The sequence below is a fragment of the Polypterus senegalus genome, chromosome 18 (genome assembly GCF_016835505.1).
Source record: "Polypterus senegalus isolate Bchr_013 chromosome 18, ASM1683550v1, whole genome shotgun sequence".
In the NCBI taxonomy this organism is placed as follows: Eukaryota; Metazoa; Chordata; class Cladistia; order Polypteriformes; family Polypteridae; genus Polypterus; species Polypterus senegalus.
This window is the reverse complement of record NC_053171.1, coordinates 40,015,612-40,039,312: the sequence shown is the minus strand read 5'-3', so window position 1 is coordinate 40,039,312 and position 23,701 is coordinate 40,015,612. Positions and strand designations below refer to the sequence as shown.

The 23,701-nt window shown below is 36.7% G+C and overlaps 1 protein-coding gene across 2 annotated transcripts in view; it reads right to left on the bottom strand.

Annotated features, from left to right (window-relative positions):
• Positions 1 to 23,701, bottom strand: part of LOC120519151 (latent-transforming growth factor beta-binding protein 2-like) — a 389,450-nt gene that overhangs the window by 76,408 nt on the left and 289,341 nt on the right. The window contains exons 12-19 of one of the 2 annotated variants that reach the window (XM_039742299.1): positions 18,757 to 18,918; positions 17,561 to 17,580; positions 17,421 to 17,457; positions 16,891 to 16,992; positions 14,238 to 14,363; positions 9,118 to 9,246; positions 8,398 to 8,517; positions 6,132 to 6,251 (exon numbers count right to left, since the gene is read on the bottom strand). In XM_039742299.1, the coding sequence (XP_039598233.1) occupies positions 6,132 to 6,251; positions 8,398 to 8,517; positions 9,118 to 9,246; positions 14,238 to 14,363; positions 16,891 to 16,992; positions 17,421 to 17,457; positions 17,561 to 17,580; positions 18,757 to 18,918 (816 nt within the window). The remainder of the gene's footprint in view (positions 1 to 6,131; positions 6,252 to 8,397; positions 8,518 to 9,117; positions 9,247 to 14,237; positions 14,364 to 16,890; positions 16,993 to 17,420; positions 17,458 to 17,560; positions 17,581 to 18,756; positions 18,919 to 23,701) is intronic. The other variant, XM_039742300.1, reaches the window with a different exon arrangement.

The window sequence follows — 23,701 nt, the reverse complement described above, 5'->3', positions numbered from 1 at the left end:
CATGCATGTGTGAACAGCAAAACCTGTTGACACAGGAATCTTCCTGGGATGGATAACTTGTCTATTTTTGCAAATCCAGTATGAAAAAAGCCAATGTTGTGGTTTGAGGACATGCTTACCCTCTAATGTTGCTTCATTTTTAGGGTCTGAGATTTAGCTACAACGCTCAGGTCATTTGCCCTCCACCGTTTTTTGTAGTCATGGCACTGCCAATTGTGACACCAAGTTACAAACATGAACTCTCCTCATTACCACAGTAGGACAAAGTAGTTTACGATGGGTTGTGCTTCAGCTCAAGTTTTGTGGTTATTTTTTGCCTTTCATTGTTCCTTTACTAGACCTTGCCACTGTGGAGAAGTTTGCTGACCCCTGGATCCTTTGCAAGTGATGTTGCAAGCCTTGTGCTCATAAAAGTGTTACACCCAGAAGGAGAATGATCACAAAAATGAAGATTTAAAATTGATCCCCAAAAAATGTTCACATGAAATTTAAGAGACCCTTGTGTGGACCAAAACTACCAGGAACCATTACTGAATTTCATCTTAACAGCTTTAATGGCTTTATGACGTAGGGGCTAATGGTGTGGTCAGATACAGTGCCCATCATATTATGGTCATGCACAAGACAGATCCAGAATATTTAAAAATTAGAAAACACAAATCAGGGATAATCCACCTAATAAGTCATAACTATGGGAATAATTGTATGTCAGTCAGTCAGTCAGTCAGTCAGTCATTTTCCATCCATCTATCCATCCATCCAATATCCAACCTGCTATATCCTAACACAGGGTCATGGGGGCACAAGGCAGGAACAGATCCCGGGCAGGACACACACACACACACACACACACACACACACACACACACACACACACACACACACACACACACCAAGCACACACTAGGGACAATTTAGGATCGCCAATGCACCTAACCTGCATGTCTTTGGACTGTGGGAGGAAACCAGAGCACCCGGAGGAAACCCATGTAGACACGCGGAGAACATGCAAACTCCACGCAGAGAGGACCTAGGAAGCTAACCCAGGCCTCCTTACTGCGAGGTAGCAGCGCTACCACTGCGCCAGCGTGCCACCCTAATTGTATGTCCCCAACTTGATATTGTGCATTCGGTCTGTACCAGAAAATGTGAAATTCCCTTCAATATGACTTTGAGTTAGGCAGTGGAAGTCCTTTACTCAGTAATTATTCATTTGTTGTTCAGAATTTAGAAAAAAATTTATTCAAGCATCAGATTCAAGAGTAATTCAGATTCTTTTCCTGGCTGTGGAATGTTTAGTTATACCCCAAATCTTTAAATGGATATTTGAGAGGATGTGAGAATTTACCAGTCTTGTCTTTAAAGTGTTTGCAGACCTGCAGAAGTCAAATAATGTAATTCAGGGCCAGAGCTGTATCCACTCCTGGCAAGGGTGCATGAGAATGGCTGAATGAGAAATATTTAGAAGTTTAGAATCTGAACCTCCCAGATAGCATCCCCTAGCAGATGAGCGTAAGTACTTTTCATCCTTGTTCCCAAGTGAATGTAGGGAAAATTGAGATTGTCCAACAGACTGGGGTGGTGGCCAGGGCTTATAGTGGACCTTTCTGATAAAGTGATTACCCTGGTTGACGCTCTCAGTTTTATTCTGTTTGCATCCTGGATTTCTTCTATGGTTACCAAATTTGGTAATTTACTATAACAATTATATCAAGGTTACGAGTGGCCATGATGGAGTGTTAGTACACAGTTGCTGGGCTAACTCTCCCTGACAGAATGAGAAGCACAACAATTTGAGAAAACATTACAGTACAGCTGCTACAGTTCCAAATTGAATTACATGACCTGAGGTGGTTTTGGACATCCAAAGCAGGTGGTCCCTGGACATCTGGAACAAGAGGTATACACCCAAGTGGGAGATACAGGGGCAGAACCAAGGTATGCTTGACCTATGATCCTTTTTTCATTCGCCTGGAAATGAGTGGAAATCCCTCAGGAAGAGCTGGAGACTTTTGTTGGAAAAAGTGAAGCACGATGTACCTTTCTCATGTTGGTTACCAGTGCTACTCTCATAAGGGCAAATGTTAATAGAACATTAGATGAGAATGAACACTCTGCATTATTTTGTTACTTTCATTTGAAAGGTGTGACATCAGAAAAGGCCTGAGAGATTTGCCCTTTCCTTGTCACTGTGTGTTCATCTGTGCCTAGTGATTTAAAACTTACTCAAATACAATAATGAATATTGTGCTTTAAAAACAAGGTATAATGGACCTAAAACCACACTCTCTGAAAAATGCAATTTTAATTTTTACGAAAGACTTAACACTATATTATCATGGCAAAATATTTAGGGCAGACTCGACTATTGGAGCAGGTTATGATTTTAGTTAATGTATTCTTTCATATAAAAATAAAGAAAAAGCAACAATATCCTTTAGTGGAAAAAGTAATTAACACAAATTTCCTGTAATTAACACAAATTTCCTACAAAAAATATTTTAAAACATCAAGTCATCTTGCAACTAAAGCCACAAAAATGTCTTAAAACACTACTGTATTATTAACTTAATGGAAAAGGCTGAATTATTAGTGCAGTGCATGCATCAAAACCTGAGCCAGTAATTTGTCTATTGTAGATCCTTTGCATAAAAAATGGACATGAAAGGTGAACCAAGATTTTATATACACAAATTCCAGCAAGACACTTAAACTTTTGTTTTCCATTTAATTATATTCATTCATCTGCTCTCCATTTTAACTTAAAATAATCTGCCTGTTCTGAAGCCAGTATTACAATATAAACTTAAAATTGCTGCAGCATACAGTATGTCATATATGAAAGGGAAACATGGTTTTAATTTTACTTTGCCTTCTGTTTCCTGGTTAACTACAGTATCTGTCTATAGGTATAAGAATAAAACTTGACTAGAATGTATAGCCCTCTAACTCACTGTTAGCTTGTCCTGCGATCGCTGCATTATTAGTGTTTACTTTTTTCTATTAGAAACTGATATTATGAAATTGTGTTATGATCTTTGCTTTTATTTGGGTTACATGACCTATAATGAAACAACTGGAAAGTCAACAGATAGTGTGAAGTAAATAAAAAAAAACGGTAGCAGACCTGCATAAATGAATACATTTAAATACAGAGATAAAACACTAAATACTGAAAATACAGCATAGATGTAAAGTGTCATGTAAAGGCCAGACACCAAATCTCCATATCCTGGAATATCAAGTCATAGTTCAGGTTTTAGTCAGTGCTTGAAGTGGAACTAAATAACTGGTGGTACACTATTTATGGCAATACTGTGGCATTCGATCAAATAGTTGGCGGGTAGGGGTTGTCCCCCATGAAGATTTCAGAAAAGGTGCCAATACTCACTGCAAGGAAAAAGTGCCATTTGGGAAAGTGTAGATCATTGCAATTCAATGACATTCGACTAAAGTGTGGGACCTTGAGCAGATGTCTGTAGAGTTGGAAAGGTAGTGGTACTTACTGCTACAGTAAAAAGCTGCTGGTATGGTGAAACGCAGATCATTGTGATACAATGATGATTGAACTGTAGGCTCTTGTGAAGATATCTGTAAAGTTAAAGAGGTGCTGTTTCTCACTGCTATTCTAAGAAACTGTGCCGGTATGGTGAAACATGAGTAGAACGTAGAAACATGAGTAGAAAAGCTGACAGGACAGTTCTTTGCGGTGCACAAGTGTTGCTCACATCAGAGACACTGTCACTGAGCTTCACAAACTGTGGTCTGCTGGATGGACAGTCCGTTAGCCAGAACTTGCAGCTTGAGACTGTGAGATTGATTGATCACTTTATTAAACTGAGTAACAAAAAAATAAAGGAATGTTACAAAAATGAGGTCAGTCATACACAATGTCAAAGTTAATAAAGAGATCAATCGTTAAGTTTAAAGGAGTTCCATAAATTTGTAGCCAAAAAGACTGATCAAAAACAGTTTTCTCGGAAAGTACAGTATTTCCTCCCTTTTTCAAAGTTTGGAAACTACTTGAACATTGCAGAAAAATTATATAACACTGCCGCCATGATGTTAGAGGTCATATAATATGTGCCCAAGACAAACAAAATGGTGGTGGCCATAGAAAGCAAACAGACAATAGATTTACTGGCAATATGTTTTCAATAAAATAATGGTAAACAATGTAAACAAAAGAGAATAAAAATGAAAATGTGTGCAATCTTGACACATTGCATTTGATCTGTAGACATGTCAGCTCATCTTGGTTGTCAGATGAAATTCTGAGAGCACACCTACCAAAAGATGGGAGAGCCACTCAGTTCAGAATTCTTCCACAATGCAGGTGGAGGATGGCCAGGTGGCCTTCTGCATCTCTGTCAAATCTGTTCTTTAAGCAGAGAAATCCTGAACTTCACTGAAAAAGTCTAACAAAACTGGGCAGTGCTCACTTTGTCTTGCCCTGGCTTCCTAACCCCTTCCAACAAACAGCTTATTAGTGATTTATAGACCCTTAAAGAAAAATAATTTATTGGAATGTCACGGGTTTGCTAGGATGTGATAGAAGGGTGAATCTCATTTTTGCCATTATGTCAGCACCAATTAATTTACATTATTTTAGAGATCACAGAACCAAAATGAGACCTAGTAATCTCAAATAGAAGAAAATATGTAGTAACATTTCTTAGGAGATCAAAAAAAAAAAAAAAACCCAAAGTCAGATATCTAATTATGAAAGGGGTTCATTCATGTGGGTAATTTAACTTTTAAGTGTGAAATTGTCTGAAAGAAAAACCTGGAGCCAAACGGTCATGAAAAAAAAAAAATCAAAAAGTGATTTTTTAAAATTTTATTTTCATCTGTCAGTTCTAAAGAGGTATGTACACTTCATGAAAGGAACATAGGAAAGAGGCTAACTGTTTAGCATTAAGGAAAAAGAAGACTACGATCTGCGCCACCACCACCTGATCAAAGCACCATGGTGTCCCTACATTGATGGATTGAAGGCCAGAGGTCCACATGACCGTCATCATCAAATTAATCTGCGTGAAGCCTGAAAACCATGGGGACTGATTTATATCATTTATGTTCGGTAGAATGCCTAGAGGGGGCTGGGTGGTCTCGTGGCCTGGAACCCCTGCAGATTTTGTTTTGTTTTTCTCCAGCTGTCTGGAGTATTTTTTTTTTTTGTTGTTTTTTACATCTTCCCTGGCTATCGGACCTTACTTTTATTCTATGTTAATTAGTATTGCCTAATTTTGTTTTTATATTTTGTCTTTTTTTTTCTTTCTTTATCCTGTGAAGCACTTTGAGCTTCATCTTTTGTATGAAAATGTGCTATATAAATAAATGTTGTTGTTGTTATTGTTCTTCATGAAGACCCCTACTCTCAATGAATGGAACAGGAGTGATGTGCCCAAAACAGTCCGTACCTCACATTGGTTAGGTTTTGATGCCAATCTGAAAGGTAAATGAAGCCTTAAATATGACGCTGGCTATCACAACTATGAACTGCACAGGACCAAAATGTCAGGCTCTCCTCTGCATTTATCTGCTTATCAATGCACAGCTTTTGTTCTGTGCTGTCCTGTTCTACGAAGCGTTTTGACACAAACTACCCTGCATCTAAAGAACTCCTGCCAGCAGCCCTACAATAAAACATTGCAGCAGTGCCCCACAGACAAAAACAAGAGCATCTGTCAGTACTGAAAACATTATTCTTTTTTACCTCAGCCAATAAAGTCCTTTGTGAACTGACCTATGGCTGAACTGAAAGTGCAAGATATTGAATTTGGTCCAGCAGATACTAAAGGTAAACCATATACTGAAATTAATATTTTTTACAGTGTGGACAAATCTTATAAATAACATCTTGTATTTTTCATTTCTAATAGAAAAGAGGCCATCACACTAAAATAAATGTAGCCTACTTAAAAAAGCAAGCAGTTTGACTGTTTATTTCTTAGCCAGACAGACTATATATAAAAATATGAAAAGAACATTAGGTCTAATGCCTTGGTGAGGGTTTCAAACACAGTCTTCACTGAATGTTCACTTTATGAAGTGGTGGACACAAAGATGACTGAGATATGCAAGCTGCAGTGTGTTTGCACTTTTAGAACAATAAATTCCTTTCTCACCTATACATCCATTGTTCGTCGCTCTGTATCCCACTCCACAGCTTACACAGTGGAATGAGCCCAGTGTGTTAATACATCTTCCAGTGGGACAGGTGGTAGGGTTTTGGCATTCATCAACGTCTGGGAAATGAGGGGAAATTCCATTACAACAAGCATTCAGTGAACTTATATTAGATTAATTGTGCTGCTTTTGCTTTAGCATCCAGAATATCGCTTTTACTAATGCATAAGTGCCAGTTAAGAGTATTTACGACCTATAAATACTGTATTTTTTATTGATATTAAGTATTAACTCTTGCCAAACCAGTGAATACTGAATTTTAAAGATTTTTGACAACTCAGGGCAGATATATGACCCAAAAGTGATGCTTTTGTTGGAAGGAAGATGTGAGATCATTAGTGGCTTCTTTCCAGATTAATCTGAAAAAAGAAAATTGTAACAAAGGAGACTTTACAAAATATATTACGTTTATGTAGCATTTTTTTTTCCTAAATGGCAGAACTCCAAACATTTGCTCACTGTTAAAAGAGGTCATTCAGAAAAACATGGCATTTAGAAAATATTATTTTCTTATGAAGCCAGCAATCTAAAAGATGTGACATAAGGAGGTGATAAAGACATCTACAAGAGACTACCCAGTGTTCCCAGCCACTGAACAAAGTACTCCGGGGAGACAGCAAAAAGAAGAGCTAGACACAAATCAACATTTTACAACAATAAAGTCAAAAGGTCAGACAAATTAAAGGCTTAATCTTTGAGAGCAGCCAGTTAACTAAATGAAATCTAGTTAGTATCTGCGGTTTAATTCTATTATCTTGCAAGAAACACAAGTTCTTTTTAAACATACATGGTAACTGACTAAATAAATAATAGGATTAAGTTAATACCGAAATATGTAACTGTATAAGGTTGGAAAATTAATTTAATGCAGCACACTATCTCAGACTTAAGTGTGTTTTCTGACTGGAATCTTTTATCACATTTTGGATGGGAGATGTTATATGCAGCCACCATCATTTCCACCAAGATGAATGCCGCCGAGTAAATCACCACATAGTACAAGCCTAGAGGCATTTAAGGGCTTCAGAAGAGTAGCGAGACGTTTATTCAGAATGCCAGGAAAATTGAAAACTGGGGAGAAAAATAGAAGACTGGGTTGACTGATGTGGCTCCACTTTCTCCATAAGCAAGTAAGGTGTAGCATTTACCAAAGAACCACAAAGTCATAACGTGCAAGTCAATAGATGCCAATTAAAAGAAGAGAGGGGCATGCTGGGATGTATTTTGTAAATGCTAGCATTCTCTGTGCTGTTATTTCATTAGGAAGGAAAGGGAGCATGCGCATTACAGCAGCACAGGAAGACAGTCTTTCCTAATCTTGTGACATGACCTGCTCTCACATGGAAGGAAGCAGGATAAATGTGATTCCACAAGGAATGGACTCCACCTGCCAGATAACATTGGCGGGGTTTGTCTTTTCTTAGGTAGTGATTTCCACAATATGATTATTAGTACTATCCTGAGACATCTTTTCAATTTAAAATGTCAGTTATCATCAAGTTTTTTAATAGTTTGATGTTAGAAAAACTGAAAGTGTCATCACAGATAACTATGAAGAAAGCTTATTAATTATTGCAGTATATTGTTTCAATTAACATGTGGCCTGTCTCGCTTAAATTAAATAGGAATTTGCCACTTGCCTACTTCATGTGTTTGTAGCTGACCTTATTTCAGAGATACTTGATATACTTTCTCTTCATGTTCAGTATTTAAACATTATATTGTTTAAAAAATAGAATGATACTTTTCAAAATGACCATAAACTTTGAAATAAATTTGTAACAGTAAAAGCACAGAAGCTAAAGTAGGTGCAACAAAATGGAATTGTCCAAAAAAAAAAAAGAGCTTCATAGTCTAAGACAAAAAATGAAAGTTAAAAATAAACAACTGACATAATTTAAACAGTTGAAATGTTAAAGCAATAACACATAATTCAATGAAAGAAACCTGAAGTATGAAGAATCGCTTGCTCCTTAATAATCTAGATTTACATGATGTTTAAACTTTGTAAAATCAGCACAGGAAGATGGAAGTACATTTTCAAGTACAAACTCTAGGCAACTTCTACCAAAATGCTTCTAGTTTTTGTTATTTCCCATTTGAAGTAAACCCTGAAGACATTTCCTGGAGTTTACAAAAGCATTTGTGGAAAAACTGTCAATGCTTATTGGAAAGTTTCCAAAGTGAGGTATGGCAGATACTTACCCTCACAGTGTCCTCTCCTTGACTTCAAATATCCCTGTGCACACTCACAACTATAGGAGCCTGGAGTGTTTATGCAATGATGTCCAGGGCAAATATTAGGCTGCTCACACTCATTGACATCTGTAGCAGCACAAAGCAAATACATTAGGTCTGGCATTGTATACGTGTTTCTAATCAAACATTACCAACAGTATTGTGAAAATGCATTAGTTAATAGTAAAAAGATGCAGAGTGGTTTTATACTGCATGAACAACTAGATAAAGCTACAGCAGACAGCATGCTGAATGTGACTTGAGGAATCATTTCACTGAAGGAGTTCACTTTGTGGTTGTACTTCTAAGGACTGAGTTTTTGACTGATAAGTAAAGCTTATCCATTTCTATAGACTGTAACCAATACTTTGGAGTATTTTCTACACTGTCATTGTATTAAAAATCAAGTATAAAAACAGGTGCAAACACTCAAACATTATTGATTAAACATAAAGTAAAAAAAAAACCTGCATTTTTATTAGAAATAACAAATAATATGCACGGGTATGATCGTCCATCCATTCATTCATCATTAAACTCACTAAATCGTGTTCTGGATCACTGATTCTAGAGCCTACCTTTGTGGCATCTAGCACAAAATACGAACCAACCATGCATCGGGTGCCAGCTATACACATATGGTGACGTAGTAACTGCAACTGAAAAACATGAAAGGTCTCAACGAACCTTGACAAGACCTCCGTTTTTGTGTGATGACCTGTATGTATCCAGAGTGGCAGTAGCAGGTGTAAGAGCCTGCTGTGTTCACACATTTTCCTTTTCCTTCACAAGGGCTTTTCTCACATTCATTGATATCTGAAAAAACAAAAATTTGTAAAGTTTATATATTTAAAAGATCATATCTTCATGCTGAGCCTTAGAAACAATTTTTTCTTCTCGACACCTTGAGTTAAAATAGCAGACACCTATCAACGGAACAGTTTTAAATATAACCACTGTTAAATGTTGTCATAGAGTGAGCCATCAAACATAACACAGACAAGGGGGTTTATGGTCCCTTGGAAGAAAAACTCACAAGGCGGGACATGACATGGAAAGGTGTTGTTGGCCCATGTTATGGGTTGAAAGGGGAGGCATTAAGGCATGGTGACACCATCATACATAGCTGGAACCAGACTGTCTGGTGTACACAATAGTTTTAGAATTCACTATACTGACGGACACATGTGCAATATATTTGTTTTGTGTTTTACTAAGGGCTTATATTTAATTGTTGTTTTTATTATTTTCAAGTATTTTTCACATTTTTATATTAAGTATGTTTTGCTGGTCATCTTTCTAAATGTTCAGACACACTTGTGCCTTGTGGGTGGTTCTCACCCTAACATCACTACTGCTGAAATCTCCCCCCAGCTAAGCTGCTTGTTCTGCCTGGGAAGAAGCCTCATCAGTGTCTTTTTGAAGCTTTTTGTCTGAGCATTGACATTTCTTTGTTTTGTCAGTTTCCTTGATCAGTTTGCACCTGTCAGATTCTATTTTCTGGATTTGTGTACTGGGACTTGTTCGTCCTTAGGATTGTCTTTTGACAAATCCTTTCCACTCTTTTATTGACTGTTTTGTTATTCCTTTTTGTTAAATGAATATTTTTAATTTACTGTATAAAGGATCTTTGTTGCCTTTTGGGTCACAATCTGGAATTTTACATCCATCTTTGGAGGTACAGAAGTGTTATTATAGTGTTATTATAGGGTGGAGTGGTGACTCTGAGGCTAGAGATCTGCACTGGCAATCGGAAGGTTGCCGGTTCGAATCCCGTAAATGCCAAAAGGGACTCTGCTCTGTTGGGCCCTTCAGCAAGGCCCTTAACCTGCAATTGCTGAGCGCTTTGAGTAACTGATAAAAAAGCGTTATATAAATGTAATGAATTATTATTATTATTTTTGTAGTTCTGTCCAGGTTCTCTACTTCTTAGCCTAGTAAGGCCAAAGCCTACTGGGAGTAGTTTTGAGTTAGCTACTCTGGGCAAGCTTCATCTGGGTTGGCAGTGAAGGTCCTGCTACAGTCTGTTTGGACGCCTCAGCTTTTTTTGTCTTATCTGTAACTCCAAATCATAACAATATTAATGCATGTAATTGTACTGTACTTTTTTTTGGTATGCTACTTTATATTGGTGACCTCACTGCTGAACAGTACATGGAGTCATTGTGGCAAGGCGTGCCATGAGTTTAGTGACACGATTCTTTTTCTAGCTCTAGAACCACGATGCTCCCACTAGTTTTGTTTTGACTGAATAGTCACTAGTGGATGGGTGAGGGTGATAGTCAATTAACTTCCTACAGGTGGGGCTGGCAGAGGTAATGAAGGTGCAGATGTTTTTAAGTGCTGCCCAAGGTACAGTGAGAATGTCATTTGTTGAAAAGAACTGAGCTGATGGTGTTGAGGGCGACCTGAGACGAATAAGAGTGAGACGGGTATAATAGTGGAGAGGAAGGACCACGATCAGAACAGAAGGACAGAGAGGGAGTTCTTAATAACTTGGAATTGTGAAGAACAAGAGAGAGACTCAGGGTGGGTGGCCAGGACCTGCTAAGAATACATCTAAGAGGTTATGAGGTAGGATGTGTAAAGGAATACCTTTTGGTGGCACAGCATGGAAAGACAATGTGGCAAGTAAATCTGCTACTAAGTATGCTGGAAACTCCTCAGGGTCCACGAGGATGCCAGAGCAGGGGTTTATGCCCCGACAGCTAGCACAATGAAGGGTGCTTACCTTTGATAAGGGTATGTGGACTGGTTCCACACAATGATTATTATGGGCTGCCTCTTCTGCTGCTGGTATGTTCTGCAGCAAAGGTGGTTTTACTCTCCTGGGATACTTTGGTTTGTTAAAAAAAAAACTAATTTTAAAGGAGACTTTTTAAGGATGATTTGTGCTTTCATAGATTTTCTGGATTTTGCCATTTTATTCTTTGAACTGATTTGAACATTTTAATGATTTATTTATTGACCTGTATAATTTGTTCAATAAACTTTGTAACTTTTTTAGACCTTTTAAGATCCTCCAGGAGTACTCAACCTTTTTTCCTTTTTTTGCTGGACTGAAGACCCCCATACCTCTAGGAATTGAAGTACCTCCACTTTTTGTATTAAATTGTTTAGTCCTTAACTCTTACTACAAACATCTAAAGGTGAGATTTCTTTAACCTACAGTACCCTACCATTATTGCATTTGGGGATTTTAACAATTAACTTCAGATAGTTATTTTGGTGTGGCTCTGTGTCCTTTCCTTTTCTTATATATGTGAAAAGCTTTTTAATGAAATATTGTTATTGTAAGAACAGTAACATGGCTTGGTATGAAAATAAGATATAGAAAACCTAAAAAGTCCATATTTTTAATTGGCAAACTTTATACAATTTCATGTGAATTAAGATCAAAAGAAATAGAAGAACAAGTCAAAAAATTCATACAACATAAGGTCAAACAAAGTAAAATAACTCGGCTTGAGCCTACTTCTTGGCTGTGAAGTTCTGCTTCTAAGTTCTTCTATTTACTTTTTAAGGAAGGATGAATGTTACCGAGTAGTGGGGAGTATGTCCTTTACACTCTCTGTGAATATTAATGAGCATTACAGTGAATGTTAGATGTGTTTATTTTATTATTTTAATATTAATAAGCATTCATCATTGTTTTTCATTGTATATTCTTCTGCATTTGTCTTTCAACTTTTAAAACCGTTCTAAAAATGATGATAATCCAAAATAACACACTCTGCAAACTTCTTGTGTAAGAGTGGTTTGGGTTATGGAGAAGATGAGACAGATCACAATCACTTAAGATGCTTCTTTTGGCATGGATCATGGCATTGCTTGCCCCAGAAAGGTGAGGATAAGAGGGATTTGTAACCTCAGAACCCATGTGAGCAATGGGAGAATTGGAATTGGTATGGGTGGAAGTGCAGTCTCGCAGCAGGACCATTGTGAGACTGTGAGGCTAGGTTTTGGACGCTGTGTAACCAACTGTCCATTTAATGGCAACCTAAACAGTTGTTTGCTTGTTTGTTAATTTACTTACGTATGTAAAGTATGTACTGTATGTATGAATGTATTTATTTAGTGCTCCCTCATGTAAACATCACAGCAGTTGTGAATTGTAACTCTGGTCAATAACTACACTGATACAGGACTACATTTATGCAACAGCTGAAGAACAATTTGAGATATGCTTATTTAAAAATAATTTAAAAGCAAATTTTTATTTTTGTTTTAAGAATGTCAACCTCACGAGGACTTGCACCCAGACTGAAAAACCACTGGCTTAATTTGCCTTTTTTCACAGTCCAAAACAGGATTATGACGGAGCACAATACATTAAGAAATCATTATTATAATCAAAACTACCTTATAGAAAAAAAAATTAAAATTACCCGCATATAACAAAATAATCTAACAACACCTGGCAGGCCAGGGCAAGAACATCTCCAGATAAGAGGAGATTAAAGGGGGAGACAGCATGGATCAAGGGGAAGCAGCACTTCTTTGTATATTCTGTTGACTTGAAGGATTAGTAGTGAAGATAATGAGTGGAAGCTACAGGTGTGCAATGACAAAACAGAGTTAATGTAACATCTAAGAAACAAGAAACACACTTGAGAATGTTTTTTATACCACACTAATGATATTATTTTGAAATAAAATGGCTTAATAGTTTACAGTAGGAGCACAATTCTCACAAGAGATGTTGAGCAGTTAAAAGTGTCAGAGGCAGAACAAAATTTAATCAGACTAAATGAATATGGAATACAGTTAGCCACTCCAAACAGTTCAAAACCGTCTCTTGACTTTAATAGACATTTTGTGAACATTCTTCAAAGTTGAAAAAAAATGCATCAGAATATTTAAATTGACATAAAAACATTTGAATTGCACTGAGCTCCGTATTTTAACTTATTTTTTTTTTACAGTCAAAAATAATCAGGCTTTGAAAGGAAGAGGTGCAGGTATTGCAAATATCTTGCTAAAAATGTTTTTATGTCTTAGATAATTTTTTTCTGTTCTTTTATTTAAATATTCTTAAAACTTTTATTTTCAAGGAAAATGACCACATGTGTGTTTTGAATTATTTCTTTAGATTGAGAAAGTTATTCATATTTTTGTTATGTAAATTTTTGTGTGTCGCACCACCATTTTAAAGACCCAGCATTTTGTGGGTGAGTCGCTAGGACATATTGCACTGTTGCTAAGTGATTCCTCCCAACATGCACTGTGCATCACATCTTGAAGGCGTTGCTATAAAACTCTGTGCAATGCTTCAGCTCTCCATCGCAGATTATGGACTTAAACCTTGAGCAGCGTTATTCTTGAGCTTGTAGAGTTAGGGGTATTCTGGTTAGCAACTCATAGCTTCCAACTTTTCAAAATGCATGTATTTATAACATCTTACAATCCAATGTGCCAGCAGACAATATAAAGAGAACTGGAATTAAATAAGACATAGCACATCTGCGCTATAGTCCAGTGGTGTACTCATGACTGGTTAACACTCAGGTCTGTTGTAAAGCTGAAAAACAAGTGCCTTAGTCTAAAGGAGGCTCCATTAATCATGTCAGTGTGGAGGCCGTCCCATTGCTGATACCAATGTACAAGAGGAAATACCAGACGTAAACCATGATGGAAACCTATTGCTATATTATATTCTCTAGTAAATTAATTTTCACAGAAAAAATGTGATTGTAGCTAAGTCTAATACACATCAACACATACAAATGAGAGTTTAAAAGAAATTTTATTGAGAAAGGAGATTCTATAAGAACATCCGTCAAATTATTTCAATCAACTTCTCTTACCAACACAATGAGTCTGCAGTGTGTTCATCTGATATCCATTATGACAGTAACATGTGTATCCATTTTGCACGGTGACACAAGTACCAGGACCACAAATGTGAGGATGTGCAGAACATCGGTCAATCTCTGAAATTAGAACAAATACACCATGTTTAGCAACATAAAGAAATATTACAGTCACTGGTGATCTTCCCAAAACATTTATAATTTTAAAGAGGTAGAACAATAATCAGAGCAAGGTAGGGAGCTGAGACATGGGCAGTTAAGGGAGCACAGGAGAAGAAATTAGATGTGGCAGAATTGAGAATTTTGAGATGAATGTGTTTTAAAAAAGGACAGAATAAGTAATGAGACAATCAGAGGTACAACAAAAGTGGGAGAGAAATCTAAGACAGCACAGAAAAGGAGTTTGAAGTGGTATAGACATGTGGTGAGGAGATGAATATGTGGGCAAAAGAGTGATGGGAATGGAAGTACAGTAGAAGAGAAAGTTAGGGATGATAAATTGGAGGTAGATGGATAAAGTACAAGAAATTCTGAAGGAAAAGAGCGTGAAGGGGGAGGATGTGCAGGACTGAGATGTCTGGAGAAGGTTGATCAAGCATATCGGCCCCAAAGATAAGTGGGAAAAGATGAAGAGGAAGAAGAAGAAGCGCAATCCAATGTCTTCATTTTTGACAATGATGGCTTGCATTTTTTCCTTTAATAAAAATATTCATTATTACTAAATTCTAACTCAATTATAAGCAAACAAAGTGCGCAAAATAGCACTCATGAGTATTGCATTTTTTTATTGATTCATATTCTGAAACCATTTATCTCTTAATTCAAACACAACTTTCCTATGCCTCCAGGACATTACTCTTTCTTTTTTTTTTTATAAATTGTTTTTCTCTGGAGCAAGTTATCAGCAACTAAACCACAATCATGAAAGCTAGGTGTTGTCTTTGACAGAAGCATAATTTGGTATACATGGAATAACTTCTGTTTTAATCTATTCTATCTTGGCTAGAAAATGAGTGGGATAAGCAGAGTTTACACAAAAAAATGGTACATTTTCCTTCACTGAAAATTGGTTAATTATATTAAAAGGACAGCCATTAGTATCATTATTATGAATTTATTAAAGTCTGAAAGCACAAAATGTCGGCCTAGCTTGATTTTCAGACTTTCAGACTAATTATGTATTATGAATTACAATGAGATTCTAACAACCAATGTTTTTAACTTTAATGGAAATAATGATGCAAACTGTGAGGTAATGGAATTTTTTCTTACAATTTACTATCCCTAGATTTTCATTCAACCAGCCTTCCTTGCCTTGACTTTGAATAAGCAGGATGAGAATGAGAGCAGATATTACCAGTCCTGCTTTAAGCATGGACACACTCTAGAGTTAATGTATTCATGGACACTGAACATTAAAAAATTTGTGCTCATGATGTGTAAGTCTTTGTGAGTATTACTTCCTTTTTAGAAATGGCTGCTGGCACTATTAAGAATGAATTAGAATTAGTTATCGTAATTTGGTATTTATTTAGTAATGCCATATTTCAAAACATCTATTAACAGAATGGCTCACTGACATGGCCTCAGTCAACTGTGGTGACCATTATGTTTTTTTTTTTTGTTGTTAATAATAAGTTCACCAATATGTTAACATATTCCATCAAGAGTTAAATAAGTTGTCCTGATTTGACTCCCAAAGAAAATATCTGAAGCTTTGTAATATTACTAAAGACTTTTCCATAAGATTGTCCTTACTTAGGTTTAAGTTCTGCCTATAATGCACTTGTTAAGCACACACTGTTAAGCACTAAGACCTCAAGAAAGGCTTCATTTGGTCTTAGTAACACTAACAAATACTCAGTGAAGTGGTTATTTACCTCTGTAATGTGGACATAAGAGCTTCATTTGCTCTTTTTAAGCATTAATTAAAGATTTTCAAGCCTTAAGAATTCAATATTTTGTGATATATTATGCACCAATTAAGCCATCAAAGTGGTTAATTTCATAAGCCAGTTTGACCAGAGAACAAATAAGCGCTTTGTTAATGCTTTGCAGGAGCTATGAAGACCAAAAGAAGGATTTATTAATGTTCTGTCACATACCAGTATGTGTCTAAAAGATGCATTATAGGTAGTACCTAATCTAAAGTGTTACCAATCTTTTTCAAAACTTTTTTTATGATTAAAATATCTATTACAATGATGTCAATATTCTAATGTAAATGTTGTTAACACATCATCACTTTAAACCAATAAATGCAATAACTATGAGCAGAACCGCCTGTACGATGGAGCAACAATAACCTTAGAGTAGTTCGACAATTCCCAGTAATAAACAGCATTTTTATTTCAATGCATTATTATTTATTGTCTTCCCCACTGTATATTGTATGGCTGATACTTCAAAATAAAAATAAAAAATTATTCATACAAATATTACAAGCTTTGAACTGAAGTAATGAAACTATTCTTTAACTAAGTATAATTAAGTGTAATTGTCCTTCTTAAACTGATCAATGTCTCAATAACCACATGCTATGAATAATATTGCAATAAGCAATATACTGTTAGGCATATTTTGAGAAACAAAAATGTCAAAATCAGCTAAATGTGAATTTCATGATTGATATACTTTCTGTGCTCACCTGTAATCTGGGTCGCTACATTAATTGAAGCTTTGTCCACTACTGAGGAATCTGGGTACAGTTGAACAGGTGACTGGGGAGTAGCCTTCTCTATGACACCTACTACATAAAAAGCATATACTGTAGTTAACCAATAATTATAGCTGTAAGTTGAAGGAGGGCAAGAAACTTAGGATAGCAGTAGTACATTAGTATCATTAGCGTAGCTCATAAGATTACAGGATGCACAATCTTAGGTATGTATGTGACAGGTTAACCAGTGACACTTCATCAGCCTGGTATGAGTGAGCATAGCAGGAGGCACAGAAAATCAATAATTAACATGATTGTTGTTTTCTGTGAGACTTTTTTTGTACAGCCCTCCGCAACTACAATAATACAAGGACGGGAAATGTATTATAAAAATGACACCTTTGTCAACAAAAATACTCAAGAAAGGTATGAACATGGGAAGAATACAAAGGTATTGCTATACTGTCAATCTGCCCCCTCAAATTCTTTTTAGATTAGGACCAATGCAAAACACACACCTGAATGCTTGGACAAGGTTTCCGTAGCAGTCGTGGTCTAAAATAAAACAATAAAACAATTAAAAGCTAAAAATATAAAACAACACAGTTTAACCTATTTTATAACTCCAGACATGCAAGCATTACATGAAAAAATGTACCTTTTTAACTGATGTAGAACCTGTTTGAAAGAAAAAAATTGATATGTGAAATGCAGAAATAAAGTATTCTGAAGACACCAAAATGCATTAGTTATTAGTTTTTGCACCAGGCTATCCATTCTAATCCACAAAGACATGATATTTGAAACACGGCACACATAAGACATAGTTGAGAAACCCTACATTTCTTCCTTCCTTTATAGGATACTCTTAGAAAGAAATCATTTACCTTACATTTGTGTGGTAATCTACACTAGCAAGCTTGTCCCTCTCCCTTGGTGCTTTTAGTTTCTTTGTCCTTCTTTTACTAGACACTCTTGACGCATCTATAGGGTCACTACGGGTTAAACATCATGTTCAGATTCTCCAAGAACCACTTATAATGATAAATACCAAGATTAAGCTTTTAAATGTTTAATAAGGCAGAATTGCTCCTGTCCTGTTTGGCCCAAGATCAGAAAGGATGTCTCATCCAGCCTACCATCCTGTATTTCACTACAGGAAAAAAAAATATGTTGAAGATGTATTAGGATTCTCTAGATCTCAATGTCCTCTGTACCCATCACTAACCATAAGTCCATGTGTGCAGTCTCTTCAAGAAAAATTACAAGTTCAGGAACAACAACTCTTTAACAAATCTCTAGCTGTAAGCCGTTGCTTTACTTAGAGTGTGTGGACCATACTTCTCCTCTTAGAACCTTCCACTCGTTCCCTTCTGCTGATCTCCCCACCTAAAGGACCTAAAAGAAGCTGTTTGACTTCTTTATGGCCACACATGATAAAAGCTTAATGCTATGACACTGTTTAAAGACTATGAATAAAACTGTGAAATAGGACAAAAAATTTATGTGATTAAGTACTTGTACAAGCGCTTCTTAATGCATTCAGTGAATCATCAATCATTTTATAAATACTTTATACAGAAGAGTAAAACTACATCAGGTTCAGAGTGACCTTATTTTAAATGAATGTGCTTCAAATTCATTATTCAATATACAATATAAGCTATAAATTAAATTCTTTTTTGACATGATAAAGCATACACGTGTTTCTCATTTATTAGGTCTGACTACTCTTTAATATCTAAATGTATAAATTTTTATGAGTGGTCAAAACTATAGTATTCTTTCTACTCTCCTTGTACACCCTTAGCTTGCTGCACTTTCTCTGTACACTTTCCCCCCAGTCAGTCTTACCTTCATGCTCTTTTTCCACCCTCCGAGATGACTCATCAGTATTGCCTTGGTGAACAGAACTCTTTTCTAGCTCTTCTTCTTCTACCTGCCTCATTAAAAGCTGAATTTCTGACCGAGAGTATGTGTAGCCATGGCCAGCTGGGCAGATCTCTTTAAAAGTATCTGTGGGAAGAACAAGAGAATAATGGAAAATATCATTTTTAGAAACTTGTCAGATGTAGAAGGGACAAACCTCTGCACGAGGCCTTATTGCCCATCCATCCATCCATCCATTTTCTAACCCGCTGAATCCGAATACAGGGTCACGGGGGTCTGCTGGAACCAATCCCAGCCAACACAGGGCACAAGGCAGGAAACAATCCTGGGCAGGGTGCCAACCTACCGCAGGACACACACACACACCAAGCACACACTAGGGCCAATTTTAGAATTGCCAATCCACCTAACCTGCATGTTTTTTCCTAATTACTCTAAATGTAATGGAAATGTTGGTTTTTCTCTTAAACAAAATTTCTTTAGAAAGTGGGAATTACTTATTTATTAATTTATTTTTACAAAAATATACATTTTAGGGAAAAAAGTGTACTATTGTTGTTATATATAGTTTTTCTACAGCTACAAATGTATATATTAGTCTTTTAATACACTGCATGATAAAAAGTCTTATTTTCTGACCTAAGCACAGAAATACCTCCGGCAGCAGTAATCGTTGTAATATCAGTAGTGGTCGTAAAGTCACATGTACAGAGAACAGGGAAATTCTTATGTGCACATCCAAAAAATGTGAAGTACATTATAGCTCTGTAGCACCATGATGAATAATAAGGCATTAAAATAATAATATCACCAGTTAAAACATTGAGAAAAATAAGAATTATTTATAAATATACAGTTATACTTGATTCTTACATGTTATGTCCAAGGCTGTTTTTAGAAATAGTGTAGCCACATCAGTTTAACAAAGATTATTTGACACTAGTCTCCACTACTTATGACACTTTCCGTGAGCATGATACTGTGCAATGTTCTAGTCCCTACCTTACAATACATAAGAAGGGACACTTTAAAGTAAAAGAAAAGAAATCTAAAGAAACGTTTTATGGAGCCGACCAACAGCATACACCTTTGCTGTCTTTGTCTCTCTGATGGTGCTGCATTCAGATGGGCTACATTACTACCAGAGTTTTTCTCTGACCAAGTCACGTTAGATGTAAGCTTCACTGCAGACCCTGTCTAATGATATCAACTGCTTGAGATATTAATTAAGTGAGAGGGGATCATAGACACTAACCCAGAAGGAAGCCTTGTTATCTTGTAAAACAGGGGTGTCCAACTCCAGTCCCGGAGGGCTGCAGTGGCTGCAGGTTTTCATTCTAACCCTTTTCTTAATTAGTGATCTGTTTTTGCTGCTAATTAACTTCTTTTGAATTCATTTTAATTGATTTGGTTTTTAAGAAATGTTTCCCTGAATTTCTTCATCGTTGCTTTGAATTGCTTCATTTCTTTCCTTAAATGGCACCCAAACAGAAGTCAAATATGAATTGAGGGAGTTGACAAAAGACCAACTAAGTCAGGTCCCCAGACTCCAAACAATTTCACTTCAACCAATTGCTTAATGAGGAGCTTAGTCTTGTCGTTAATTAAATTCGTTCTTTAACTCCATGGCTTTTTGCTGCTCTCGTGGTGAGTTAGCAGACACTTCCGAAATTGTGGAATTTCTCTTTTCTAAGCGCAGATCAGCATTCCTGAGATCTTCACCTTTCTTTATTTTCAGATATTGTATGATGATCACAGTTTGCTGTATCTCATTATTGTCCATCCATCATCCAACCCGCTATATCCCAACTAGAGGGTCAGGGCGCCAGCCCACTGTAGGGAACACACACACACACAAACATGCACACACCAAGCACACACTAGGGACAATTTAGAACCGCCAATGCACCTAACCTAACCTGCATGTCTTTGGACTGTGGGAGGAAACCGGAGAACCCGGAGGAAACCCACACAGACACGGGGAGAACATGCAAACTCCATGCAGGGAAGTGAACCCGGGTCTCCTAACTGCAAGGTAGCAGCGCTACCACTGTGCCACCGTGCCACCCTATCTCTCATTATTGTTTGGCTGCTAATTCAGGAAAAAGAAACAATTGAGGGGTCTGAGTCTTCAAGAGCAAGTCAAATAAAATGAATTCAAAAGAAGTTAATTAGCAGCAAAAACAGGTCACTAATTAAGAAAAGGGTTAGAATGAAAACCTGCAGCCACTGCGGCCCTCCAGGACTGGAGTTGGGCTCCCCTGTTGTAAAATGTTCACATTGACTCCATGATTTTATGATCAGGGAATAATAGTTAAAAAAATCCATGTGGCAAAAAAAATGAAACGTATAAAATGCTACATTAAAAGAAAACAGAAGGCCCTGGTCAAGCATTATATTATTTATCAATAACCTATATGGATCCAATAATAGTCAAGAAAGGAAAAATACATCTTTAGTACTTTCCCTGGACATTGCTAGTGAAATCCAAGGATGACTGGATGCCTCATTAACCTTAAGCCATCTCTCAGATTTATAGTAAATGTTTCATATCTGCCATTCCTTGACAATAGACTTACTATCAGCTTTCCAGGATGTAAAACCTCTGTATATTACCAGTCAAGTAACTCACAGAGTTACTTTTTCTACAGCTCCTTCCATCCCCACAACCAAATTTTCTGTAATGAAGTAATTAGAATGAAGAGTTTCTTCATTGATAGGGGATACCCTTCTCGTGTTGTGGACACGGCCCACACTCAAGCCAGGAGCACATGTCTTTAAACATCTATGTTAAGAGGAAGCTCCGTAATGAAACCTGCATCTAGGTGGCCCTCCCTTTCCACTCTAACACTAAAGGTCTTCCAAAGCTCACTAAAAAATTTTCTCCATTTTGCTCAGATGCCTTTTTTCCTAACCTTCCCCTTATGTATTTTTGTGAACCACCTAACTTATTCAAAAATATTTTCTGCAGCTCACTTCACAGAAGAACCCCTTGTTCACCTATATATTATAACAAGAGAGTTGTACCAGGAGTAACTGTTCCACTTGCAAATATGTCACCAACAATACCATTATATCTAGTCCCTCTGGTAAACTCAGCATTAAGTAAAAGACCTCAGCCAAGTCTAAAAAACAGTTTACTGCATCTGTTGCAGGAAGCGTATGGCCATCTATATAGGTGACACAATGAGACAGCTAGCAGACCATTTCAATCAAAGACATTACAAATCCTGTTGTTGAACACTTTACATCCCTTGATCATAGCCACACAGATCTCCCTGGTTGTGTTCTTTCACAAGGCTTCAAAGACACTTTTAAAAGAAAACCAGAGGACCATTTTAGAGGGACACACAGGGGGCGGAGAGGTAACTGCACTTTGTATAACTCTTATTTCTGCTCCTTTTCCAAGGGCTGAGGACGTCCTGCCCGAAAAGGATATCACATCTAGATTTTCACCACCCTTCACCTTCTGATGAAGACAGAATAAAATCAGCCAGAGACAGGATTTAAGCATCATTTCACCATCAGCAGATGGAAAGAACATATTGTCAGCCTTGCTGACATATAAGACACTTAAAGCGACTCAATACAAATTAACTTTTCATTAAATGAGGGTTTTTCCCAGCTGAGACCCCAAATCATTATCTTCTCTATTCGTCTTTATTATAATATAGAGTATAGACAAAAACGTTAAAGGTATCAAACCTGACCTACAGTGAAATCTCCGGTGACACTATCCAGTTTTTCTTCAATATTAACAGTAGAGTTTTTATATTGCTTTCATTTTAAAGACCTATTTTAACAAGTCAGCTAGTTCAGAATGACATGAATATAAACATTACCACTTAGTGTCAAAGCATAGATCATGATGACTGATGACACTAAAAAGGCACTCTGCCAAGTTCTGGGAACAGAGTTGCTGAATAAAAGAACAAAAGAAATTAAAACACTTCTGTGGAAAGCTCAACACTTCTACAGAAGTGCAGGTATAGCCGGTATGATGTTTTTATGAAAAGATATTAAATACGTCAGAGACCAAACATATCAACAATAAAACTGTTACTAAGAATGATGTGTAGCTTTGTGTTCATGTTGGCTTTGGCGAGTTACTAGATACCTGTTAAAAGTTACAATGATCCTTGTTGAAAGGAGGTGTGTTCATATCATCTAAAAGAATTCCATACATTTTTGTTTCAAGAACAAATTTCAAATGACGCACAACATGTTTCCATTTGTTATTCTATTTGCAATAAAGATTCTAATTGAAGTGGTATTGAAAAATATCTTGGGAGATTCCTCCTCTTAACAAACTTCTCTTTGATGTTTCCTGATTTGTCAAGTTCATAATAAATCAAAACAGTGATTAAGTAAAGGGGGTACAAGGGGTTCCTTGAAAGGACGTTTCATTAACCAAGTAATATTGTTTAAAGTCACACAGTTTGGCCACATAATCATGTGGACCCTGGATAAATATTTCCAGGCCGCAATGTTAACAGTGAAAACAGAAGAGTTGCTTGTCTCTTCCTGGAATGCTTAGATGGTTTCTGTCAAGTAGCCTAATTCTGTACCTCCTGTAATGGTCCAAATGGGCAAATTAATACAATAATTTGTTTCATTAGAACCTCTACATTTTAGATACTATTTGCCCGACAGTGGTAAAGAGCATGGCAACAAGATAAAAAAATCATGGGGTAATAAGTCTGATTTACTGTATTTAGTGAACGTCAGAACATAGGGCATTAAAGACATGGCTAAAGGCCAAGAGTATACTGCACACCAAACCCCAGGGCAAACTCAAAAAGGTGGTGAAACCAGAATCTCAAATAGGGGACATGAAAAGATGCAAAGACAGATATCCAAAATGGTTTTGTGCAGCCTTGTGAACAGGGCTGCATGTTGCAATGACAAA